Source organism: Kazachstania africana, chromosome 5 (genome assembly GCF_000304475.1).
Source record: "Kazachstania africana CBS 2517 chromosome 5, complete genome".
Lineage (NCBI taxonomy): Eukaryota > Fungi > Ascomycota > Saccharomycetes > Saccharomycetales > Saccharomycetaceae > Kazachstania > Kazachstania africana.
The window spans coordinates 216,328-241,453 of record NC_018944.1 but is presented as its reverse complement, the minus strand read 5'-3'; the positions used below and the strand labels follow the sequence as shown (position 1 = coordinate 241,453).

General features: G+C 37.5%; 16 protein-coding genes and 1 non-coding gene across 17 annotated transcripts; 10 read left to right on the top strand and 7 right to left on the bottom strand.

Annotated features, from left to right (window-relative positions):
• Window positions 1-259: 259 nt before the first annotated feature.
• Window positions 260-2,101, top strand: NSI1 (Nsi1p; the record flags this gene model as incomplete). Its single annotated transcript, XM_003957360.1, has 1 exon — window positions 260-2,101. The coding sequence occupies one exon, from the start codon at window positions 260-262 to the stop codon at window positions 2,099-2,101; it is 1,842 nt and encodes a 613-aa protein (XP_003957409.1).
• Window positions 2,102-2,443: 342 nt separating this feature from the next.
• On the bottom strand, window positions 2,444-3,212 carry RPS11A (40S ribosomal protein uS17; the record flags this gene model as incomplete). The annotated part of the gene is made up of 2 exons (XM_003957359.1): window positions 2,444-2,869; window positions 3,168-3,212. The coding sequence occupies 2 exons, from the start codon at window positions 3,210-3,212 to the stop codon at window positions 2,444-2,446; spliced, it is 471 nt and encodes a 156-aa protein (XP_003957408.1).
• Window positions 3,213-4,108: 896 nt separating this feature from the next.
• KAFR0E01180 (uncharacterized protein) lies at window positions 4,109-4,828 on the top strand (the record flags this gene model as incomplete). Its single annotated transcript, XM_003957358.1, has 1 exon — window positions 4,109-4,828. One exon carries the CDS (start codon window positions 4,109-4,111, stop codon window positions 4,826-4,828), a length of 720 nt encoding a protein of 239 aa, XP_003957407.1.
• Window positions 4,829-4,976: 148 nt separating this feature from the next.
• Window positions 4,977-6,353, bottom strand: SES1 (serine--tRNA ligase SES1; the record flags this gene model as incomplete). The annotated part of the gene is made up of 1 exon (XM_003957357.1): window positions 4,977-6,353. One exon carries the CDS (start codon window positions 6,351-6,353, stop codon window positions 4,977-4,979), a length of 1,377 nt encoding a protein of 458 aa, XP_003957406.1.
• A 665-nt stretch (window positions 6,354-7,018) lies between these two features.
• Window positions 7,019-7,094, top strand: KAFR0Etrna6G. The gene has a single exon. It is a non-coding gene; the product is annotated as a tRNA-Gly (tRNA).
• A 157-nt stretch (window positions 7,095-7,251) lies between these two features.
• FAL1 (ATP-dependent RNA helicase FAL1) lies at window positions 7,252-8,469 on the bottom strand (the record flags this gene model as incomplete). Its single annotated transcript, XM_003957356.1, has 1 exon — window positions 7,252-8,469. One exon carries the CDS (start codon window positions 8,467-8,469, stop codon window positions 7,252-7,254), a length of 1,218 nt encoding a protein of 405 aa, XP_003957405.1.
• A 176-nt stretch (window positions 8,470-8,645) lies between these two features.
• On the top strand, window positions 8,646-9,380 carry DAS2 (putative uridine kinase DAS2; the record flags this gene model as incomplete). Its single annotated transcript, XM_003957355.1, has 1 exon — window positions 8,646-9,380. The coding sequence occupies one exon, from the start codon at window positions 8,646-8,648 to the stop codon at window positions 9,378-9,380; it is 735 nt and encodes a 244-aa protein (XP_003957404.1).
• A 183-nt stretch (window positions 9,381-9,563) lies between these two features.
• Window positions 9,564-10,757, top strand: GCV1 (glycine decarboxylase subunit T; the record flags this gene model as incomplete). Its single annotated transcript, XM_003957354.1, has 1 exon — window positions 9,564-10,757. One exon carries the CDS (start codon window positions 9,564-9,566, stop codon window positions 10,755-10,757), a length of 1,194 nt encoding a protein of 397 aa, XP_003957403.1.
• Window positions 10,758-11,429: 672 nt separating this feature from the next.
• Window positions 11,430-14,237, top strand: KCS1 (inositol polyphosphate kinase KCS1; the record flags this gene model as incomplete). The annotated part of the gene is made up of 1 exon (XM_003957353.1): window positions 11,430-14,237. The coding sequence occupies one exon, from the start codon at window positions 11,430-11,432 to the stop codon at window positions 14,235-14,237; it is 2,808 nt and encodes a 935-aa protein (XP_003957402.1).
• A 301-nt stretch (window positions 14,238-14,538) lies between these two features.
• Window positions 14,539-14,838, top strand: DAD1 (Dad1p; the record flags this gene model as incomplete). The annotated part of the gene is made up of 1 exon (XM_003957352.1): window positions 14,539-14,838. One exon carries the CDS (start codon window positions 14,539-14,541, stop codon window positions 14,836-14,838), a length of 300 nt encoding a protein of 99 aa, XP_003957401.1.
• Window positions 14,839-14,897: 59 nt separating this feature from the next.
• On the bottom strand, window positions 14,898-15,527 carry HED1 (Hed1p; the record flags this gene model as incomplete). Its single annotated transcript, XM_003957351.1, has 1 exon — window positions 14,898-15,527. The coding sequence occupies one exon, from the start codon at window positions 15,525-15,527 to the stop codon at window positions 14,898-14,900; it is 630 nt and encodes a 209-aa protein (XP_003957400.1).
• Window positions 15,528-16,366: 839 nt separating this feature from the next.
• KAFR0E01100 (FluC/FEX family fluoride channel) lies at window positions 16,367-17,485 on the top strand (the record flags this gene model as incomplete). The annotated part of the gene is made up of 1 exon (XM_003957350.1): window positions 16,367-17,485. The coding sequence occupies one exon, from the start codon at window positions 16,367-16,369 to the stop codon at window positions 17,483-17,485; it is 1,119 nt and encodes a 372-aa protein (XP_003957399.1).
• Window positions 17,486-17,579: 94 nt separating this feature from the next.
• On the bottom strand, window positions 17,580-19,451 carry RAD61 (Rad61p; the record flags this gene model as incomplete). The annotated part of the gene is made up of 1 exon (XM_003957349.1): window positions 17,580-19,451. The coding sequence occupies one exon, from the start codon at window positions 19,449-19,451 to the stop codon at window positions 17,580-17,582; it is 1,872 nt and encodes a 623-aa protein (XP_003957398.1).
• Window positions 19,452-19,637: 186 nt separating this feature from the next.
• PSF1 (DNA replication protein PSF1) lies at window positions 19,638-20,246 on the top strand (the record flags this gene model as incomplete). Its single annotated transcript, XM_003957348.1, has 1 exon — window positions 19,638-20,246. The coding sequence occupies one exon, from the start codon at window positions 19,638-19,640 to the stop codon at window positions 20,244-20,246; it is 609 nt and encodes a 202-aa protein (XP_003957397.1).
• An 84-nt stretch (window positions 20,247-20,330) lies between these two features.
• Window positions 20,331-21,419, bottom strand: KAFR0E01070 (60S ribosomal protein uL4; the record flags this gene model as incomplete). Its single annotated transcript, XM_003957347.1, has 1 exon — window positions 20,331-21,419. The coding sequence occupies one exon, from the start codon at window positions 21,417-21,419 to the stop codon at window positions 20,331-20,333; it is 1,089 nt and encodes a 362-aa protein (XP_003957396.1).
• A 224-nt stretch (window positions 21,420-21,643) lies between these two features.
• On the bottom strand, window positions 21,644-23,248 carry RKM3 (protein-lysine N-methyltransferase; the record flags this gene model as incomplete). The annotated part of the gene is made up of 1 exon (XM_003957346.1): window positions 21,644-23,248. The coding sequence occupies one exon, from the start codon at window positions 23,246-23,248 to the stop codon at window positions 21,644-21,646; it is 1,605 nt and encodes a 534-aa protein (XP_003957395.1).
• Window positions 23,249-23,675: 427 nt separating this feature from the next.
• CDS1 (phosphatidate cytidylyltransferase) lies at window positions 23,676-24,962 on the top strand (the record flags this gene model as incomplete). Its single annotated transcript, XM_003957345.1, has 1 exon — window positions 23,676-24,962. One exon carries the CDS (start codon window positions 23,676-23,678, stop codon window positions 24,960-24,962), a length of 1,287 nt encoding a protein of 428 aa, XP_003957394.1.
• Between the last annotated feature and the right edge of the window lie 164 nt (window positions 24,963-25,126).

The window sequence follows — 25,126 nt, the reverse complement described above, 5'->3', positions numbered from 1 at the left end:
GATCTGTAAAATTATAAACAAGTTTTTAGTAGATTATTACCCTGAATTACATAAATTCAAAAGACAGGTTAAAGTCCAGGTAACTGAGCATCGAAGTGTCAATAAATATAGTTGGTATTTGATACTACGTTAGATCAGTGAATATTCATAGTTAGTTTTGGACTAGTATAGCTTCAAAGGAGAAACGAATTGTTGTAATCTTTTTGAAGAGAAGGGACTAATAAGCTGGTAAACAAAATTTAAGGTTGTATTTTTATAAATGGCGTCTGACACTGATAAATCTAAGGAGGTTAAGGATAATGCTGCTGATTTGAGTCATCAGCATGATGCTGAAACTGTGGAAGAGGCAGTTTTCAAGTATGTTCGTGATGAGTTCCAAAATCGTGATGAAGATGAAGATGAAGATAAAGAACACAGGCAAAATGTGGCTAATTCGAACGCTAATGATGATAATTCTGCCGATATGAGCTGGTATTTGAGACACGAGGAAGAGGATCTCCCTCATGTGGACTCAAGAGCGGCACATAATGATTCTGAATCGGTGGCAATGGCAGCAGTGGCAGCTGCTTACGCGCTTGGTAGAAAGTCAAAGAGACCTTATAAGCTTGGTGAGGCTTCGAGTGATGATGAAATATCATCTAAGAAAAAGAAACAAAAATCAAAGCAGAGAAAGAGTAAGAAGAAAATGGAGAAATTGCAATTAGCTGTGGATCCAGAATTAGCTACTCTAGATGATGAATCCGAAACTGGGGATGCTTCAAACCAGTCTCAGTTGGTTCGTAAAGCCATTATAGATACTGATTCTATTGCTCAGCATCCTGATTTTCAACAATATTTGAATACTGAAGAAGAGGAGGCCACTAAGGCGAATGAAGCACAAACTAAAGACGAGTCTATCATCACTGACAAGGAAAAAAATAAAGAAAAGGCGCCAGAAGGTGAAGATAGAGGAGATGGTATCGCTGTAAGTGTAGAAGACGTTGCAGCTAAGGATTATGCAGAATTGGCAAAACAACAAAGTTTGGCTAAACAATATGCTGACGTTTTGCCGAGAGGTGTGTCGTCCATTTCCGAAGTATCATTAAAGACAGATAATGATAATCAATTACTACAAAATGCCGCATCGAAGGCTTCAGAATTAATAAGTGCAACTACACAAAGCAGTGGTAAAGCTTTTGATGCGCAAGAAGAGGCGGCGCTAGACAATTTCATTGAAGAGTACAGTAAGATCAAGAAATATGACAGGCAACAAACATGTGAAAGAATTTGGACTAATGGTCGTCGTAAGGATGATTTCTGGATAAATATTTGCAAAGTGTTACCTTATAGAACGAGGTCGTCAATTTATAAGCATGTCCGTAGAAGATACCATATCTTTGAGCAACGTGGTAAATGGACTCCTAAGGAAGATGATGAATTGGCGAAATTATGTATAACAAAAGAGGGGCAATGGTCTGAAATTGGTAAAATTTTAGGAAGAATGCCTGAAGATTGTAGAGATCGTTGGAGAAATTATATCAAGTGTGGTACCAACAGAGCTTCAAATAAATGGTCTGAAGAAGAAGAAGAATTATTGAAAAACGTCATAGGCGAATTATTAGAAGAAGGTCAACGCTATCATGAGAGGAGACAAAATGGTGCTCTTACAGAGGAAGATCATAATAATGAGCATATACTGAATAGAGGTCCAAAAGGTAGAAGAGTAACTGGCAAACCAAGTTTTAAAGATATTATCAATTGGACAGTCGTTAGTGAACGTATGGGTGGTAGCAGGTCACGTATTCAATGTCGTTATAAATGGAATAAACTTGTTAAAAAGCAGGCGTTGCAAAAAATTCAAAGCATATCTGATATGGATAAAAGATGGATTCTGGAGAAATTGAGAGATTTAGGTTTTACAGAAGATTCTCAAGTTGACTGGGATGAATTGGCTGCATTAAAAACAGACTCCACTTGGACTGGGTTAGAACTGAAATTGACGTACGAGAAATTGAGAAGCATGATCAAACAGTATAAAGAAAAAAATATCAATGAAATATCTAAGGAATTATTGTCACTCCTAGATAATCAAATACCTGTATCACTTGAGAAAGTAAACTGAATAAGAGTTTTAGTCTGTTGATTAATTTCGTCGAAGGTTTTAACTATGTCGAATTATATTCTCATGTAGAATAGTTGTTTTTATATTTGTATATATACGTTTTTCTTATAATGTATTTGTAATTTATCAAGAACGAACGTAAGGGTGTATGTTACATTGCAGAGCAATAATAACTCTTGCACTTTCAAATAGAAAAAGGCAAAGCAAGAGTTTAAATAAATTGAGAGATTGAATTTATATTTTCAAAAATACATTATACAAAAATTATAAATGGTTTTTAAACAATTTCATTGATTCTAAAATAATATTAAACAGATAAATAGGCTATTTGTTTAAAAGTTCTTAGAACTTGGAGAATTGCTTGTTAGCCTTACCAGCAGCTGGAGAGACCTTGACGACGTTGAATCTAACAGTCTTGGAGATTGGTCTACATTGACCAGCAGTAACAATGTCACCGACTTGGACACGGAAAGCTGGGGAGACGTGGACTGGGACGTTCTTGTGTCTCTTTTCGTATCTGTTGTACTTTGGAACGTAGTGTAAGTAGTCTCTTCTGATGACAATAGTACGGTGCATCTTGGTGGAAACAACGGTACCAGTTAAGATCTTACCACGGATGGAGACGGAACCAACGAATGGACACTTCTTGTCAATGTAAGAACCTTCAATAGCGGTCTTTGGGGTCTTGAAACCTAAACCGATGTTCTTATACCATCTCTTAGTTCTCTTGGTGGTCTTGAACTTTGGGTTAGTGAAAATGTGTGGTTGCTATAATAATAATAATAATAATAATGATAATAAGAAATGTTAGTATCTCTGTTGTTAAAAGTACTTGGTTAAGTTGGCAAACTTTCGAAGATAAAACTATCAAAATATTCAAAAAAAATATTGGCGATGCATCCACTCTATCTCAGTATCTACAGTGTGTTTTCAGTACCTTGTGCTTATTTGTGGGATAGTTGATTTGATTATTCTTTTTAAAGCTATCAGAGCAGTGGTTTCGATTATCATCTTTGTTTCCATCTAAAGTTTCACCTCTTTTGTATTGTAATGCTGTATATCATACCTTTTGGAAAGCTCTTTCAGATTGAACAGTTAATTCAGTAGACATCTTTACTAGTTCCTAGCTTCTGTATTACACGCTAATAATAAGACCTGTGTTTAAAACCTTACACTTCTTAATACTATGATTTTTCAAAATTAATTTTCAGAATTGACCATAACACAGTGATTGTGCATTGATGAGAAGGCCACCCGTCAGTTGCCTTGTTGAGAGAATCTCGCCTCGTGAAACAAATCTTAGACAGGGCCCAGCACGGCAACTCTGCCGAGGAGGGCAATGCGTTCTGTCTGGAAAAGCTGCGGAGGTCCGCCTGAAACTTTCGAATGGAGAGACCCAGATCGATTTTTTTTGCGTGCGGGCCTCCATAACTGTTTTTGCAACGGAGAGGGACGCAAAACACGAAGCTTGAAATTTTTCTGAACTTTTGAATAGCGGAGGTCCGGATGTGTTGGATGTACGGATGGAACGAGAAACGAGCAGTCAAACAGAAATGGACGGTAAAATAAAAACGTGACTTCTGACGCAATCATTGAATGAATGAAGATTTCTTGTTTGTAACACTAGTGAGTGGCACGTCAAGTTCATAGTCTCATGTCTGTGGTGCAAGACTATGTTTGTTCAGTCGTCTGGACTACTATATCTTCTTAATTCATACTTGCAAAGAAAGGCACTCGATCTATCTGAGAATTGGTGCTTACTTGCCCTGGATATGGACGTGATGATACGTCTTTTGACCTTGAGTGCTTCCATTATAGTGTTGTTTAATATATATAGATATGTAGCGTATAGCATAATTCAAGTGTGTCCACTATTTTAATGTTTTGTGGTTTCCTGTGTGGTCTGCGTCGTGATGCGAAAAACGACAGCGTCTCTAATAGAAGATGCAGCAAAAGTTTTAAAATTTCCCAGCTATTAGAACAGCACCAATTAATAACAAATCACTAATGGCATCCACTGTTTCTGCTGAAAATGAAGTTACCTATCAAGGTATCGAGGAACACTTGCCAGAAGTGGATACCTCACGCGATACACACGAAAGTTCTGCATTCTTAGAAACAACACGCAGCCTCAGACACAAATTGAATAATAGAATGAATAAGGGTAGAAAACGTACACACAGTATATCAAGTTTAATCAAGAGGAAGTTAAAAAGAAAAAATAGGAGCGATCTCGACGTAAAATTGGAAATAGAGGAAACTGAAACGTTCAACGTTGAAAATTGGGATGCAGTGATGTCAGATTTCAAATGCATTTCCAACATAAGAGATCCCATATCTTGTCTAAGTCAAAAGGAAAAATTCACAATATTACATTTCAAGGATGACGAGAAAGTTGATGCCTTACTTCCCACGAGACACAGCACTTGTTTTGATGACTACACAACGGAAGAATTGAAAAAGATATACTCGAAATTGCAAGAAGAAAGTCATTTTTCCTACCTTGACGCCGCTACAATAATGAAATCGCTTGACAGTGACACTTCTTCTATCTTTTATAATTACACTGATGACGACGACGACGAAGATGATAATTATGCTGGCGACGAAGATGATGACGGTGACAAAGAGTCATCAAGTTCAGATGTCAATGAACCTTTGACACCGTTAACTGGCTCCATCGATCTTGATCATGAAGTCATTATAGTTAGACAGGTTACTTCATAGCAAGTGTGTATTTCGTGTGACTCACTTGTTCATCATTCATTTACCATTTATCATTAGATGTAACAATGTGATTAATTAATTATATAGATAATATAAATAGATAGAAAACGACTTTTCCCCTCCAAAAATTGAGTTCAGTTATCTATAATTATTTCTTCTTGTTAGAAGTGGAGTTCTTTGGTAATTCTTTAACGAATGGTAAGAATTCTGGTTCACCTGGGATGTATTTTCTTAAGACTTCTGGAACGATTAAACCGTCTTCAGTTTGGTAGTTTTCTAAAATACAACATAAGGCTCTTTCGGTAGCACTTAAAGTAGAGTTCAAACAGTGGACGTATTTCTTTTCTCTGTCACCCATCTTCTTGATACCACATCTGATTTCTAAGTTTCTAGATTGATAGTCAGTACAATTGGAACAAGAAACTAATTCTTTGTATTCCTTTTGGTATGGAAACCATGCTTCTAAATCATATTTCTTGGCAGCAGCATTGTTTAATTCACCAGAAACGATACCAACAACACGGTATGGTAATTTTAAAGATTTGTAAAATTCTTCAGAGTGATCAATCATCTTATCGAATTCTTCCCATGATTTTTCTGGTTCAGTTAAAACGAATTGTTCAATTTTTTCAAATGCATGAACTCTGAAAATACCCCAAGCATCTTTACCGTGAGAACCAGCTTCTCTACGGAAACAAGTAGAGTAACCGACGTAACGGATAGGTAATTGTTCTTGTGGACTTTCGAACCATTCACCACTGTGGTAAGCAGAGATTGGTTGTTCAGAAGTGGCAATCAAATATTTTTCATCTTCACCATCAATGACCTTGTATAATTCTTCATCGAATTGAGATAATTGGGCAGTCTTGGCCATAACTTCTTTGTTCATCATAACTGGGGCTTGTAATGGTACGTAGCCCTCTTTAGCTAAGAAGTTTAAACCGTAGTTGATTAAAGCTTGATTTAAGAAGACACCGTAGTTTCTTAGGAAGTAACCTCTGTGGCCTGAAATCTTGACACCACGTTCTGGATCGTAACCGTCTAATCTTAATAGAATTTCATGGTGAGATAAAGCAGCTGGTTTACCAGTGGCAGATGCAATTGGACCGACGTCCTCTAAACCTTCTGGTTTCCAAGTCCTTACCAATTCGTTGTTTTCTTCATCATTAGAGATAACAACGGATGGGTGGACAATGTTACCGACTTGGTTGACCTTAGATTTCAAATCGTTGTCCTCAACTTGCTCCTTTTCTATCAGAGATTTTTTTTCTTCAACGATCTTATCCTTTTGAGCTAATAGTTCAGTAGCATCTTCTTTGTTCTTGAATTTCAAACCAATTTCCTTTTGCAATTTGTTCATTTTCTTGTTACATTCGTCTAATTCGAATCTGGTCTTGACCCAGTCCTTATAAAGGGCAATGATCTCATCTACAATTTCAACGCTGTCACCTCTAGCTTTTTGAGATTGTCTGATTAATTCTGGGTTACCACCCTTTTCCTCAATAAATTGGTTGATATCTAACATTCTCCAAGTTTAAATCAAGTACACAGTACTGGCTATTTCCAATACTAAACTGCACAAACACTGCGTAACTGCTGGCATGTAAATATCGTTTGCCTTTTAAAAAATTTTCCGTCCTTCGAGATCCAGCAAATTTAGAATTCTGAAAAGAAATGAAAAAAAAAAAAAATACAATCAACAAAATCAAGTGCGGGTAACACAGGCTGAAATGTTTGGGCGACGGAATTTTTGGCTGGTGGGCCTTCCAAAATGCTCTTTGCAGGTGGTATGCGGTGTGGAATTGGCAGTGTGTGCTGTGGAATTTGCAGTGTGTGTTGTGGGAGAGTTGTCCGACTTGGAGCGACATGCTTGCGACAGGACAATTGGACGGCCATTGTCAGTGCAAACAGTGCACTGTGCACCTTCATGTGGGCCACACGCGTAAGAAAGATATAGTGTCACGCTATATATAGTTCAACGAAAGCAAAATTCTTGCAGGACTATTGCTCCCATGAAAATACGATTAAATCAGCTACTTATATGCAGAAAAATAATTACTACAGAAAAAGGCGCACATTGCACCTGCTTCTTCTGCTTCTACACAGTGGCATCCTCTTGTAACTCGTAGGTGGTCGGGCTAATTAACCCAGTTCCCCAATAAATAGAGAGAAAGACCCCACTATGAACCAAATCCAATGGACCGTAGTGGTTTAAGACGTCGCCTTTCCGCGGCGAAGATCCCGAGTTCAAACCTCTGTTGGATCATACTCTATTCCATCTTCTTTTTTTGCTACGACTGCCAGTCTAGTGCATTTGCACTGTCTATAATGTCCACCAGGAACTCACTCTTCATTAGTTCGTATCAGACAGAATATTTTTATTATATATCGTGCTTTTCTATGCGTATGTCTACAAAGTGCTTTTATGACAGCTGTGACAAATCGGCAGGCATTGCCTTAATCTTGATACGATAGAACCTCTCGATTTGTTTCAGCAATTTTACATCATCCTTGGTTACAAAATTGATTGCAACACCTTTTCTACCAAATCTACCAGATCTACCTATACGATGAATATAATTTTCCATATTTTCCGGTAAATCATAATTGATGACTAAAGATACCTGCTGCACATCAATACCTCTGGCCCAGACATCTGTAGAGATCAGGACCCTGGAATGGCCAGATCTAAAATCGTTCATGATTTTGTCTCTTTCCTCTTGCTTCATATCACCATGCATCGACACAACACTGAAATTAGCCTGTAACAACTTCGATGAAAGCCAATCGACTTTTTTCTTTGTATTACAGAATATCACACATTGATTTATCGTCAACGAGTCGTACAAGTCACACAAAGTGTCAAATTTCCACTCTTCTTTATCTACATTGACGTGATACTGTTTTATACCTTCCAATGATATTTGATCCTGTTTCACAAGGATCTTAACAGGGTCATTTAAAAACTTCTTGGTCACTTCAATAATGTCTTTATTCATTGTAGCGCTTACAACAACTACTTGACAAGTTTTTGGCAATTTGGTGAAGATATCATAAATTTGTTGTTTGAAACCTAGAGATTCGGCCAACAGTTCATCTGCTTCATCTAACACTAAAATTTTCACTTTTTTAGTATTTATCACTTGTCTCTTTATCAGATCCAATACTCTACCGGGCGTCCCACTAACAATATGACATTTGTTGTTTCGCAATAAATTTAGATCATTTTTATTTTTACTCGAAGAAGCACTAGTCTTACCACCAACAACAGCCATACTCTTGACATTAAGATAATCACCAATGTTGCATACCACTTGATTGATCTGTGAGGCTAATTCTCTGGTTGGAGATAAAATCAAACATTGTAATTCGCTACTCTTGAAATTACAAACTTGTAGCATTCCGATAGTGAAGGTAGCTGTCTTACCAGTACCAGATTGTGCCTGTGCAATGACATCCCTACCTGATATGATCTGAGTAATGGCTCTCGATTGAATAGCAGAAGGTGCTTCGAACCCATTACTATAAATACCTTGCAATAGTAAAGGATTTAATTGCATGGACTCAAAGCTAGCCGAGACTTTAAGCTTTTGAGAAGTCTTGAACTTCAGCTTCTGATCAGATTCCCTATTAAATGACATGAACTACCTGGACAGTGGATTTGTACCTGCTCAATCAAATTTGTAGGTTCTACACTACGTATGAATTTTTCAATGCCTTGAAAATTTGAGAAAATTTGCGATGAGCTTGAAAAATTGCTTTTAGTATTGAAACCCAAGATCAATAAATAGTGCACCTTTTATAGATAAGTAGCGTGATGATTGGTAGGATAATCGTCTCGATTGGTGGTGGACATGCCACTGGTGTTGCTAAAATTGCCACAGAATTACAAGAAAAGTTGAGCAAAATCTTCACCTCTGCGAAAATTAGAATCATTGATTTAGACGAACTTGTATCGAAGAGAAAGGATAAGACATACAGTGAAGATGACTACGATTTCGAAGCCATATATGAAGATATTAATGAAGATTGTATGTTATTTGATCCCAACTCAAACTCACTCGTGTCTATGAACCCCAACACGTCTGATGAAGAAAATTCTAGTGTCACTAACAATGATCCAGTGGAGATTGTGCTTCTATGTGGCTGTTACGCCCTATATGATGCCAATATCAACAGGATTTCCCAATTGAAAGTGTTTTTAGACAGTGACAACGACAAGAGATTGATAAATTTGATCCATACGAGAAACGTACAAACCCCAGAGGAATTATCAGTACTCATCACAGAATACATGGACTGTTTGAGACCAGAAATGGAAAAGTACATCGAAATCACAAGAAAGCATGCGGATCTGATTATACCTAGCTCCAACGAAAGCGTCGGCAGTGTCATTATTCTCGATGGTATAGTGAAAGTCATCGAACAGATCAAAGCCAGTAGTCACGGCGAGAACTTCATGATAGACACCAAGAAGAAGATTTTACCACTTTGGGACTTTGAAGCGGAAAGTCTGGATCTCGAGAAGAGTAGATACTATGATTTATCGTGACTAGAATCCCATTTATTTCTGACTTCTCTCTCTTATTTTGCATCTCTCACGCGCAACTGGAAATGACTTCCTTATCTTATCAATGGAAGCTCACTTATAAATAGGATTTAGTATATATCTGTATAAGTAAAGAGAACTTGTGCGATTATACGTTACTTAACGCTGAAGAGTAAGGTAAACGTCATGTTGAGAGTAAGTAAGAGATTCCTAACCAAGAATGCTGCAGTTAAAAAGACCGCATTGTACGATTTACATGTGGATTTAGAAGCCAAGTTGGTTCCATTTGCGGGATATGAGATGCCATTACTGTATCCCAATATTCAGAACCATGTGCAATCGCATTTATGGACAAGAAAGCACGCAGGACTATTCGATGTGTCTCATATGTTACAAAGCAGATTAATGGGCACCGATGCCATTGCGTTGTTGAACTTGGTTACTCCGAGTAAATTTAGCAAGTTGCAGGAGGGGAGTGGTCAATTGAGTGTTCTCTTAAACGATCAAGGAGGTATAATTGACGATCTAATTATTGTTAGGGAAAGAAATGGGTTTGCAATTGTCAGTAATGCATCAAGACGTGATGAGGTCTCCCGGTTCATTAGTCAACAGATCCGTGACAGGTTACCAGGTTGCAATATCGTCTGGGAACCCATTGAAAACAAGAGTTTGATTGCACTACAGGGTCCTACAGCATCAAGAGTGTTGAAAGAATTTGTTGAAGGTGACCTAAATAAACTATTTTTTGGTCAAAGACAAGTGTTCCCCTTGAAAGATCATAGTGACATTAATATTAACGTCATGAGAGGTGGATACACGGGGGAAGATGGGTTTGAAATTGCCATCAACGAATCTGTTTCCCCAGATTTCGCAAGTGATCTACTGGCAAACGAGCAAGTGAAACCTATTGGCCTTGCCGGTAGGGACAGTCTCAGACTAGAGGCAGGCATGTGTCTCTATGGTAATGAATTGGACGAAAACACCACGCCAGTGGAGGCAAGTTTGAAATGGCTCATTGCCAAGGATAGAAGAGATCTTGCAGAGAACAGGTTAAAGTTTAACGGGTATGATAAGATCATAGACCAGTTGAAGAACAAAACAAACGAATGGGTCAGAGTCGGGTTCAAATTCTCAGGTGACACTCCTAGCCCCGCTGCAAGACATGGCGCTACTATATTTAACAACGATGGGATAACAGAAATCGGACAAGTCACTTCTGGGAGTGTATCACCATGTCTAAGCATCAATATCGGACAGGCCTACGTGAAGAATGGAGAGCACAAGATCGGCACCAAACACCTCGTGCAAGTAAGAAAGAAACTTTTCCCCATTGAGATAACACGCATGCCCTTCGTCCCCACCCACTACTATAAGTCTTAACCCCCCGTTCTATACAGAATAGCTACCTCAATAAATGAATAATATTACTGTATTGTAACCCGGACGGAGTTGAACAATATCCGGGTAGTGATTTTTTTTTTTAATTTTTTTAATTTCTAAATAATGGGTTTTCTTGATTTCATTTAATAAACAACTGTCACTGCCACATTTTGGTTAAGTCAAGAAGTTAGCAAATAAACTGTTTAAAGAGCAAGTGCCTGTTACCACTATAGTATTTTGTTTTTTAAGTTCTGATTAAAAAGCAGAGAAGACTGGAGGAGAAGAAAAAGACGAACCTATATCGTAGTGTCTATATTCAATAAAATATCACTATCTTCGTTTCCTTACATGTCAAATAACAAGCAATAGCTTTCAATAATTTACTTCTATTCTACATTTTTATTCTTTCTTTTTTTTCATTTTATTAAATTTTGACTTGTTCATCACGAGCAATAAGAAGATTCACAACCAAAAGGATAGTTGAATAAGGCATTCTTTATTTATCTGCATATTTATAAACTAGGACTTCGTTCAATTTTACTTGCATTACCCACCATTTTTAAAAGACTTATTTGATAAGTGTACAATATCATTCTGTTCATATTCGCTGCTATTTTATATTTTTTGACTTCATATCCATAATAATATCATTCATATTGGCATAAACGCATAATGGAAGGCACACAGCATTCGAAGGGACTCGTAAGAGATCAAAATACCATGGCATTACAAGACTTGAATGCATCAGACAGTGGTTCAACAGACCATGTCCTACACGGAAGAAAAGCTTCTACATACCTACGAATCTTTAGAGATGATGATAGTATATCTAGTAATAATCCAGAGTTCACTAGCATCAGAAATAATAGCAACGAAGATCTCACGAGTGTAAAAGAGATGGACTTCGAAGAAGAACTTGATGCTGATGAAAATGATAATATAAACGCCCCCTCTATAGATTTTGGTAAATACCCAGAGAATGAACTACGGCGTAATGAAAAATCATATACAAAACAAGACCAGGATATATTCGCTCAAATGGCTTCACAGGCACATGAGACAGATTTACATAGAGATCCTATCGATAATGATGATTTATCACTTGAGCCTGTTTCCTCCGCCACATACTATCCTCATAAATCAAAATCAACAACCAAGATCTCTTCCAATGATATAGAGCTTAACGATGTTCCAAGTGACTCAGATACTGCATTTTTGAAGAAAATAGACCTAGATACAGTAATTTATGATAATGAAGACAAAGTTAACGGTACCGGCGAAAATCCTACCATTACTGCATCAGCTTTTGAAAAGAAAAGTACCAATGAACCAAAAAATAAAGAAGATGAAAACGCACAACTTGCAGATGACGAAGGGGAAGAGGAAGAGGAAGTGGACGATGATGTCGATGATAATGAATACCCACTGGCTGTCGAATTACAACCTTTTACTAATAAAGTGGGGGGCCATACGGCAATTTTTAGATTTTCTAAGAGAGCCGTTTGTAAAGCTTTGATGAAAAGAGAAAATAGATGGTACGAGACAATGGAAATTACCAACAATAAGTTACTGCAATTTATGCCCCGCTACATTGGCGTCTTAAATGTTAGGCAGCATTTTCGCTCTAGACAGGATTTCTTGAATCAGGTTCCTAAAAGTGCGTTAAGTAGTACTAAATATATTCAAACAAACGAAAATACTGTAAATTCAGAGAAGAAATCAATCATATCACAATTCAATGACTACAATAAATCAGCAACCTCAAATTTTGCAGAACATAAAAGTACTTGCGGTGAGCAAGTAGGTTCACCGTTAGAGCATGTGCATTCGTTCACCCTCGGAGAGGCTTCATCACCAAAAAATAAAGTGAAGGGCTATCGTAATTATTGTAATGATCTATTACCAGAAGTAACAATCGATGACAACAAGCATATTATTCCTGACTCCTTATGGGGCCGCTATGCCAACATCTCGCCGGTAGATTCTTTCCGTGATGATAGTTTCTTATCATTCAAGGGTATGTCAAATGGCGAAACAGATGCTGCTCCAAGAGGCTACAGCAATAATAACACTGGGGATAATACCAATGATGCGTATCAAAGGCGTGACTCTGGGTCGACTTTACTCAATACAAAATTAAAGGATCTTATTTTGCAGGAAGTATTTGCACCAATTTGTGTGAAAAAAGATGGTATGGTGGACTGTACTGAAATACCAACAAGAACTGTATCAGGTAAATATATACGAAAGAAAACCAGATCGGCTTCAACTTCCTCCAATCAAGAAGTTCCTTCTACAAGAAAAGATTCGAATGCTTCTTTGAAAGAGCTAGATAAGCAACTCGGAAGTCCACTAATGAAAAAATCCTTGAAAGAATCTATATCCAATGCTATTGATGCTTCCCATTCAGTAATGGATTTAAAGCAATTTCATAAAAAGGAATCTCTCAGAGAGACCTTGTCATCATCCAAGTTCCATAAAAGATCAAGATCACAGCATGTATCTGCGCAAAATTTGGAACAGTGTGACGAAGAAGAAGCAGATACAAATATCTCCCGAGCAAGCTCATTCGTTAGAGCAGATACAACGCCTCCACCAGAATCCATTACTTTTGAAGAACATACGGATACTATTGTCTCGAAGTTTATTCTTTTAGAAGATTTGACTCGTCATATGAATAAACCATGTGCCCTTGATCTGAAGATGGGCACTAGACAATACGGCGTAGATGCAAGTGCTACCAAACAAAGGTCTCAAAGAAGTAAATGTTTGAAGACTACATCAAGAAAACTGGGTGTACGTATCTGTGGTATTAAGCTTTGGAATCAATCTTATTATATAAAGAGAGATAAATATTTTGGACGTCGTGTTAAAATAGGGTGGCAATTTGTGAGAGTTCTAGCTAGATTTTTATATGATGGTGTTAGTACCAAGAGTATTGTAAGGCAAATACCTAGAATAGTTAAGCAGTTAGATCTATTGGCTACAGAAATATCGAATTTGAAAGGCTTCAGATTATATGGCGCATCCTTATTATTAATGTTTGATGGTGAACCTGATAATAAAAAGAAACAGCTCAAAATCAAAGTCAATTTAATTGATTTTGCGAAGTGTGTTACGAAAGAAGACTTAGAGGAAGGTATCAGATTAAATCAGTTAAATATTCCACCACATCACCAAGAATTGGAAGATGTTGGTTTTGTTAGGGGGATAAAGTCTCTAAAATTTTATTTAGTGAATATTTGGAAATATTTAGCAGGAGATTTACCCATACCTTCTAATGATGAAGAATTAAAGGAACTTCTGGAAAAGGAACATGAAACATTCGACAAAAATTGGGATTGGTTGGATGATTTTGATAAAGAGGAAGAAAATGAATTTAATGACCCCGATAGCAAATTACGTAAGAAATGGAGAAAGTACGAGTTGATCTTTGATATTGAACCGAGGTATAATAACGACAGCGATATTAGTGATTGAGTAATCAATCTAAAAATTTCGATTCATATTGCATGTGTAACTATATAATAATAATAATAATAATAATAATAATAGTACTAATAATGATATTAGAAGAAATACGCCAGTAGTAGAAGCGTACAATAAAATGAACAATTCATAAAAATGGAACTGAGTTATACTGGTACTCATAGACACTGTGTTTTTTACTCTTTTGACATCTGAACGCGTTCTACTTCAAAAAAAAGTAGTTCTTGAATCAATCTACTAACAAAGAAGTGAAATAAAATTGATTCAAACACACGAGAACAATACAGCTTAGATGAGTGCCAGTAACCTTATAGAACCAAGTCACAATATTGAAGTCGAGGACAGCGATAGCAAAACTGAATTGAGTAGTACAGACAAGTATTTCTTAGAGCAACGAAATGTGATATTGCAGGATATAAATAATACTATGGATTCGATACTGAATGGTCTTAACGAACTGAATATATCGTTAGAAAACTCTATCGCAGTTGGAAAAGAATTTGAAAGTATAAGTCTACTTTGGAAGAACTTTTATAATGAGTTAGAGGAGAATGTGGAAGGGGAAGACGATGGGATTGATAATAATATGTAATTTCAATAAAAGGTAAATAAAAAAGTTGTAAGAATATTTCAATAATAGCCATGTGTAAGCTACTTGGATTGTTTCCCTGGAGCGAGTTTAGGGTGAAGACTGGGCAACAATTGTTTATTTCTCTTTGTTAATCCGGCTTTGAATTTGACTTTATTCGAGTCTATATTATAGAACTCTTTGTTAGTCCTGTATATTAGATCTTTTAAAGGTATATGTATTGCTTGCATAGGGGCTTCCTGTTCCTCTATGTTCCGGCATGGGACAGATTCGTCATTCATCAACTGTAGGTCAATCAATTCATCGGCATTTGCCTGTGACAAGTAATCTTCCCGAGTTTCATTGAATTGTACTGTTAAACTTTGTATGCTCTCATCAGCTGGATCCTCTTGGTATTGTAACATAGGTGTAAATTCACTTTCTTGATCGTTTTCCTCGATGATTTGGCAAGAAGTAGAATGCACAATTTGTTCCTCATAGCCTTCAGCTGATCCAGTATCAGAATGTTCCAACATAACGTCTGCAAAAGTAGTCTCATTATCAACAGTGCTTTCTTCCCGACTAAGATCCAGAGTAGTGAGTTGGTTTTTGAGTAGGCTTATGCTATTTGGATGGAAAGTATGGGCCCTCTTCCTTGTGCCTGCTTCTGTAATTCCAACATGGTCACTGGTAATGGCTGTAGCACTTCTCATCATTTATAATACTCCTAGTTGGCTTCTTTTTGCTTTCTAAATGAACACTTTGGTTATTCAGCGGCTAATATGTTTTGTTGATCCAAAGATTGTATTCCACTGACAAAATATAAAATGGCAAAGGTTTATACAAGTAGAGGCAAGAAAATAGTCCAAAGCTAGAAGATTAAATGAAGTGCTTCAGAAGGATGAGCAGATATCACGGCGAGTTCAAGAGACTGATTCGAAGGCAAGAGAGTTGAATTTGTTGGGGCTGCTTTCATTTTAGTGTTGGGGAGTAAGAGAACAAGTAAGAATCACATAGCGGCCGAAGAGAGGTTTCAAACAGAGGCAAACTGGGTTTTGCACGAGGAATGTGTTGAACCCTTGTATTGTTTAGGGACAATTGCGTTGCTGCAGACAGATGTTAGTTGTAGTGCTGGCGAACTGAGAATATCCGCCAAACTGTCCAAATTCCAGGGTTCAGCACACTTTTCAGCACACTTCTCAGCACACTGCTCAGCACAATGCTCAATAACTATCCCACTGTTCATGCAGCCCTGCGGTAGACAGAGCTCTTTCCAGGGCTCTTTCCTGCCATTTTAAAAGATCGATCCCATTTTGGGCAAACTTTCAGGAACCGCTTCTTGATGCAGATAAAATAATTTCTTGGCATGCCGATCAATATCGAAAATTTTTTTTTTAGGAAAGTTGAAAACAAATAGAAGATGCATCACACAGTCAACTGTTTATGGTACTTTCAAGATCCCATTTGACATCATTTAGTTGCTTTATCCAAAATAATCACCAAATACCATTCATTCGCTTCCTGAGCTTTGGGTATCTTTAGATTTTGTACCATGTTCCAAATATCATCATCACTATGGAAATCGAGGATACACTTCTTTTCCGTATACATTAGTGCTACAATATTAGGTACTTTCACAAGAGAAGGTATTACCCAACTATCTAATTATAGTTACTCATATGTCGCTGCATCAAGTGTCATTTGGAGTAATTTTGTGGCATGTATGATCATGGGTATCTGTCAAGGTTTAAATGATAAACAGTACGCCTGGTTCTCAGGTGACATGTCAGACTTATTTGTTGCATTGACAACTGGTTACTGTGGTTCTGTTTCTTCATTCTCAACAATGATGATCGAAATCTTTGAACACTCTGCTAGTTTGACAACGTCAAATATAAAGAACAGTACAAAACTTCCAAACAGAGCATATGGTATTATGGAGTTTTTATCTGTTGTGATCTTACAGTTATTTGTTTCCATGTCTAGTCTAATATTTGGTAGAAAGCTGGCTTCTGATGTCTTAGTGTACTACTGTTCCACTAGCAAATTAATCCCTGTCCAAGATTCAGATACAGATGAGTCACAATCGTCTCCAAATCATAAATTTGAATCAAAACCAAAAATGACGGAAACTTTTCCTCCCAATAAATTGATGAGTGGACTTTTAAGATTATTAGATACTCTATTATACATTTTAGCAATTCCCCTAATTGCTTTGCTTATTGTGCTAGTTTGTGTATACAATAATTACGCAAGAGCTAGATACACTTTAGGTCCATTATTTGGTATATTTGGCTCGCTTCTAAGATTTTACCTATCACTTTATGCTAACCCACTGAGTAAAACTTTCCCAATTGGTACTTTCATTGCAAATATTTTTGCTACATTAGTTTTATCGATAATTACGCTTGTAACACATGGTAAACAACATTTCCACTCTGCCATTCCTGTGGCTCATTCAAAGACAGCTTGCCGTGTAGCAACAGCCCTAGGGACTGGGTTTTGTGGTTGCTTAAGTACAATCAGTACCTTCATCAATGAAGCTTACAAATTGCCATTCCGCTCAATGCTAGTATACTATTTTGTAAGCATATTTGTAGGATACTGCATTGTTGTAATTACTTTAGGCTCCTACGCCTGGACGAGAGGTCTAACCAATTCTGTATGCTAAACATGTCCCATTCTGTCATTAATTAGATAAAGAAACCTAATATTTAAATACACATATTTGATATCCACTCAAAATTTTTTTTAAAAATAAATAATTAATTATATAATATTTTTTTTAATGCAAGTTTGACTTTTTCGTTAATACTTTTATTGAAAATGCCCGTTTGTTCCTCGAATATATTCAATTCATGAGTCAATTGCGTTTTCATCTCATCATCAATTTTATTGCTTGGTTCTAGTTTAATCAGAAAAGTAAGATTGAGACAAATCAATCCTCGCATAAGTTTATTCGTTATCCTAACGTGATTGCTCATTATAATTTCTCCAGCTGTTGAGCACAGCTGGTCCAAGTTCCGTATCGAACCATCACATTCATTGATAACATTGAGACACAATCCTAGATGCAATAAGAGTATATCAAGATTTTCTGCCTCATTTATGTTTGATAATACAAAATTGAATGAATTAAGGAATATACTATTTTTCTCTCCCTGTGGGATCTTCACCAGAATAGTATCTTCGTTAGTTAACAATATCAAATTTTTAACATACTTGTCGTTTTCCTTGAAACCATTAAAATTTGTGACTAGCGGACCGACTGTTTTGGATAAATTGATGGAAACTCTTTCATTTCGAAAGTTAACTAAGGATAATACTGTTTCTAAAACAATTAGAAAAGCAATATTGATATCACCTTTTTTTATAATTTCAAGTAGCCTTTTAATGGTCGGATGTGACCCTTTGAATGCAGTATTATATCGTTCCCAGAGTTTGATTGAATAAAAAAGCCCATCTTCTCCAATATTACGTTTTTCCAAATAATCTTGATAACTTAAATTCAAAAGCTTATTGCTTTTAAAGATCTTTGAACTGTTTGGGATACCTTCAATCTTACTCAATGCAATTAAAAATGCCCCTAAATTGGCAATTTTATGAATATTATTATCGGCAAGTTTAATGTTCAACTTATACATTAATGCCCCCTGTAGTACCAGTAATTCAGGAATATCTAGCACATTTTTAGTGAAACACCAATCTAGCAGTTTAGATTCGTGATTTTTTTGAATGTACTCAAGAAAGCTTTGGTCATTGTCAATTGCATATATAAAATTAAGCAATTTTGAAGCAAATGAAGAAATTTTCATATCTGTACTTCCATTGAATGTTAAAAATTCTAGATCTTCCTGATATTTAATAGAGGACCCCATATTTTTCAATTCGTTATAATGATACGTGACGTCGTTTTTTATTGTTCGATCACTATGCCCATCTTCATGTTCATCTAGCTGTCCACTTTCATCATCATCAGCAACATCTTTTTCAAATTCATTCGTTTTATGTAATATAGTTCTTTTGTTATTGTAAACTCTTTGTGAACTGATTGTATTGTCAGCTTCAGTGCAATCTTGATCGTTTGTCTCTTTTAATAATTCATTTTCTATCATTTTTTGAAGATACTCTTCATTAAATGGTTTCAGATTAGATAAAAAATCGTCGACATCCTCGACAACTTTCTTCATTGTGGAAGTTTTTTTACTTATGGGACTATTGTCTTCACTATCGACATCCATTGTTGTACGTTTGTAATTTGTTCTTCTCCTTTTCACTTTTTTCGTGGAATCCATGAAGTCAAATGCTATCAAATGATCATCCTGATCCTGAATCTCCTCAGTAGTATGCAAATTGTCCACAGTCTCCAATTCATTATCTGGGGGGTCATTCTTGTCCGTGGTTAATTCCAACTCAGCAGCTTCCTCAATAAAAGCAGCTTTAGAGGATATAATTATTTCAACTTCAGTTTTAGCGCTATCGTTAGATTCATCTATCACGTCATTACCGTCACCACCGTCGAAACTGTCGTCACTCAGATCCTGATCGTCATTGTCACTCAATGAGAAATCTGGCGTTCGCAACTTTGAATACGAAATCACAGGTGCCGACCTACCTCGTCTACTATACGTCTTCATGGACAGTCTCGACTAACGTAGCCAAGCACCAATCTTCGAGACTTTTAACATCAATATCAAAATAATCTTCGATACCAAAACTTTACGCGACGCGCGTTATTTTCATTTTAAATATCTGAAACTTCATCAAGTATCCATTACAACTGGTAGACAGTCGAACCAAACGAATAGTAAGGACGGTGCTTAATGTATGGAGATCTGGCGAATAAGTTGGTCATAGAAGCCAAGAGAACACAACAATTGAACGGCAAGCCTAACAAGGCTACGAAGTTGCCGATGTATAACGATGAGATAGTGCGAAATATAATTACAGAAGTTAATCAATTGAAACAGAATGCTGAGTTTCTAAAGGAGAATGAAGTTATGAGTCAGAGTGAAAATAAAGTGGTGAAATGTCAATATTTTGTGAATTCATTATGTCTTGAGCGAAATAAGAGATGTCTACTAGCGTATCAAAGACTACGATGTGATGCATTGGATTCGATGATTTGGGAAAATAATGGTATGGATTCTTCAAACCAGGATAGTAACGATCTTTCTCATGAGGAGCAAGAATATTTGAGAGAGTATGCAGATTTGATAACAGATTTGAAAGTGGGAGCGTTAAGTGATATTGATATCTCTGGATCGTTGACTCCACCTAGTGATGTTTTTATAGATGTTAGAGTACTCAAAGATGCGGGAGAAATTCAAACAGAGTATGGTGTTTTCAATTTGATTAAGGATTCACAATTTTTTGTTAGACAATCTGATGTTGAAAGACTAATTCAACAAGGGTATTTACAAAAGATATAACCTTTTTTAAATTTAATAAAAAGATTAATTTATAAGTATAAAGAGAAAAAATTTATATAAATAATTTATATCTTTCTATTGAATTTAATCGTGCTTCAAAGTTTCAGTGAAGACAGCGGATGGCTTAGCGGAAGCCTTTTCAGCCTTCTTGGAACCTAATTTTTCAGCAGCAAAGACCTTTGCGTAAGGGTTTAATCTTAATAAGACTTGCTTGTTCTTTAATGGGTTCTTCTTTTGGACGAAAGTTCTCTTTTGAGTAGCTTGGCCAGCTGGTCTGACGACGGCTTGGATTTCAGAAGAGTTGATGATTCTGGTAACATCAGAAGTGGAGATGATGTTAGATGGTAAAGAGTAACCGGCCTTGGAAGAGGCAACGGTTTCAGAACCCCAGACTTGGTCTAACTTAGCGAAAGCAGCTTCAGTCCAGATAATGAATCTACCTAAGTGAGCACCTGGAGCTAATTGTAATAAACCTAAAGAGGTAACGTTAGCGGTTTCGACACCTGGAACGTTTCTTAAGGCCTTGACAATACCGTTGTCTTCAGCGTAGACGACTAATGGACCTCTTCTTTGAGTCCATCTTCTGTTTCTGTACTTACCCTTACCAGCTCTTAATTTCTTGGACTTTAAGACCTTTAATAAGTCAGAACCAGCACCGACAGCCTTTAAGGCAGCGACGGCTTCCTTGGTCTTTTGAGTGGATTCTAAGTCCTTGGAAACAACTAATGGAATTTCTGGAATCTTTTCGACTCTGTGACCTCTAGCTAAGACTAAAGAAGCAATAGCGGAAGCAGCGATGGCAGAGGCAGTGGCATAACGTTTTTCGTTGTGGTTAACCTTGACATTCCACTTTCTCCAGGTCTTGGTTGGAGCGAACATACGACCACCACGACACATATTACCGAAAGCAGCTTGACCGGATCTAGCGGTACCACCACCACCAACTCTTGGAATACGGGCGACAGCACGACCAGTACCCCAGGATTCAGCAGAAGTTTGGTGACCAGCCTTTTCTGAGACAGCGTAAGCTTGTCTCTTGTTTTTGTTAACAGACTTGAAAACAGAGTGAACAATATCTGGACGGATTGGGGCTGAGAAAACAGCTGGTAATGGTAAAGCAGCAGAAGTAGCTTCACCGGTCAAAGAATGAACAGTAACTTGTGGACGAGACATTTCTTTAGTGATGATGATTTTTTTATGTTATCCAACAAGTAAGAGGAGAAGAAATTCAATGAAAAATTTTGCGTCCATCTCGTTTCGCTTAAATATTTCAAACATTTTCTTGCGCCGGTGAAAAATTTTTCACTTTGCAGACTTGTATGCGGTGTGTGGGCGATGCCCATTGCAGCGATGAGGTATAGAAAGTGTTAAATTGGTGTTATTTAGACTAGTATATATCAGTTGGACAGATGCTCTGTGGCCCCGGTCAGGATGGCAGTCTCCGCTGCGAGTAGGTTGTTTATGTGGGAGAGAGTCTCCTGGGAGAGGTTCAAGTGCGGATTGAAATTAGCTGGACCAGGTATGCGTTTGAGTTCTAGCAATTGAACGAGGAGCTTCTTGGTTGCTGTATTGGTGTGGTCCTCAAGTGCGGAAATCGTGGTTGCGGTCGTCTCATTGGCAAGCTGTGCGACGAATTTCTGGTATTTGGGTTCTTTCATGGCCAGGAGGTTCGCAATGGCCCACAGATGTGGAGTGGGTTCTCCATAGAAGTCTACGTCCAGCTGTGAGAGCCACCTCTCGTCGGAATGATCGTGATCCGTGCAATTAGCATGGTCATGATCTTCTTGCTCCTCCTCCTCTTCTTCTTCATCGTCGTCGTCTTCTTCTTCTCTGTACTGTTTCAACCAACTGACGAACGTCTTGTAGCCTTGATCGCGCCACCAAGTAGCCCTTTCCTTATAGACCCGGTTGCCCTTGACCAGCTTGACCATTTCTTTACCGAAGTGCACGATATCATGAGGGTTGCCTTCAACGGCAAACCCATGTCTTGAAAGTAGGAAAACGTTTGATAATGGACCATACGAATTGAAGATCTCAACTCCTGCCTTTACATCCTTATCCAAAACGATATCAACACATTCGTCGGGATTCAAAGTCTTTTCTTTTGGTTCTTCTTCTTCTTCTACATCGACCGTCTCTGCCTCTAATTCCTTGATCATATCTTCATCTAACACACCATCTGTCTGCTTTGTATTGCTTCTCAATTCTTCTTCCTCCTGGGCAGCCTCGTATTCTTCTGCAATCAAATGCTTACACATACCAGGCTCACCACATAATTCACACACATCGAACAGAGTGATGAATTTGACATCAGGATCCGTTACGTGATGATTGAACAAATCTGCAACGGGAACCAATGCACTTTCATGGAACGAATCGATTTCAAAGACTCGTGATGCTAAGGCATACGCCACGGCAACAAACTTCAAAAACTTAGTTTCGATCTCTTCTTGATCGTTATCATCATTGATTTGGAAGTACTCCTCCGGTAAAGGCAAACTGAACTCCTGATTCCACTTCTTTGCTACATGTAACGATATTTCAAAACCTTCATAGACTTCTTGCTGTGGTGATAATGCATCATACAATGTGTCCAGAGTAGTACCTCTCAGTAGATCCTTAGCCTCCTCGCTCCAGTACCCTGGAGGCACCGAAATGTTACCTTGTGAATCCACCACTTGAATACTCTTCAAGTATGGATACCAATGACTTTTCTCTCTGAAAACGGTAGTTTCATAGATGAATGCCAAATTCAAGGCCAGGACACCGTCTATCTCCTCTTCAACGAGAAGATTCGAAATAGTACTATTAGATGCAGAAAAGATAGCACTTTTGGGCAATTGTAGCAACGTAGTTCCCGCTGGAAGATCCCTCTTTGCAAAAACACCTACACCACCCAATTTCGACTCACAGACATCCAAATCGTCCCGTAAAAACTTCCCCTGTGCATTCTCCACAAACTTCAAGACATCAACGACATCTTCTCTCGACGTGCTGGACATAATCAGACTGCTTTCCACTAAACTAAACTACTCTTTCCTCTTGCTCATCGCATCTCTCATTCTTTTTTCCATACTGAAAATTTCACATTCAAATCTTGGCTGACAATAAATTTACATGGTATATTTAATCTACAGTCCTACAAGCACAAGAGTTGCACCACCAGTCTACCAGTCTCACAAGACAACCTTCTTCAAGCCAGAATGCTGCGTCTGGGAAACGGCATGCACAAGTATAAATAGTATATACAGCAGCTTATCTTGTCATGCTCTACTTCTTGCTGGAGAGGGCAAACAGCTTTTTTTTCATCTGGCAGTAAATTTTTCACGAGACAAAATTTCAAAGTAAATAAAACAAACACTGGTGTGAATTACTGCTTCATTGGTATAATCAGTACCTTCTTTGCATATTCAGTGTTTCGTATTAGCAATGGCAGAAGTGAGACCTAAATCCAAGTCCAAGTCGAGGTCTAAGTCCAAGAACGTTAAGCGTTCAGATGCAACCGTGGATGCTAAACCGAATGAAAGCAAGAAATACAATTTCATTATAAGAACAGTATGGACCTTTGTTATGATCGCAGGGTTCTTTTTAACTTTGGCTGCAGGTCATTTATGGTGTGTCGTTTTGATCCTAGGTTGTCAGGTCGCCACCTTCAGTGAAATCATAGACGTCACCTTACAATCCAGTCGTGAAAAAAAATTGCCTCTGACTAGAACTTTGAATTGGTACTTCTTGTTCACCACAATCTATTTCCTCGACGGCGAAGCCCTTTACAAACTCTTCCAAACGACTTTCTTCAAGTACAGAGCGTTGGCTTTCATCGCATCAAATCACAAGTTTATTTGTTATTGTCTTTACTTACTCGGTTTCGTTATCTTCGTTGCAAGTTTAAGAAAAGGTCACTTGAAATTTCAGTTCGGTTCTCTCTGTGCTACCCACATGGTCCTAGTCTTTGTCGTCACACAAGCACATTTGATCATCAATAACGTTCTAAACGGTATCTTTTGGTTTTTATTACCATGCGGTCTAGTTATCGTCAATGATATCTTTGCTTATCTTTGTGGTATCACATTTGGTCGTACCAAATTGATCGAAATCTCTCCAAAGAAGACTTTGGAAGGCTTCATCGGTGCATGGTTCTTCACCGCATTGGCAAGTATCATCTTAACAAGAATATTATCTCCATACAGCTACTTAACTTGTCCAGTTAATGATTTACAAACCAATTTTTTCACTGGATTGACCTGTGATTTGAATCCAATCTTTTTATCTCAAACTTACAAATTACCACCTTTGAAAATCTTCACTCAATTCAGTCTCCACACCGTAGTACTGAAACCAGTTTACTTCCATGCTTTAAATTTGGCAACTTTTGCCTCTTTGTTCGCTCCATTTGGTGGTTTCTTTGCATCAGGTTTGAAAAGAACTTTCAAAGTCAAAGATTTCGGACATTCCATCCCAGGTCACGGTGGTATCACCGACAGAGTCGACTGTCAGTTCCTAATGGGATCATTTGCCAACTTATACTACGAAACTTTCATCAGTGAACATAGAATCACCGTGGAAACAGTCTTATCTACCATACTGATGAATTTGAATGAAAGGGAAATCATACAATTGATCGAAACTCTACTTGAAGCTCTACACACCAGAGGCTTCATCGATAACGAAAAGACTTATAACCAAATTATGAAACTGTTAAGTAAATCTTACTAGAACCCGTTCTATGTATTATATATATGTACATTATCAAATACATACAATATTTTTCAAGCTCATCTCGCTGTATTGAATGAAAAAAAAAAAATTACTCTTTAGTCAACAGCAAAATTCACATGTCATTAACATCATCATCACTGATAGACCATACGCTTTTTGAA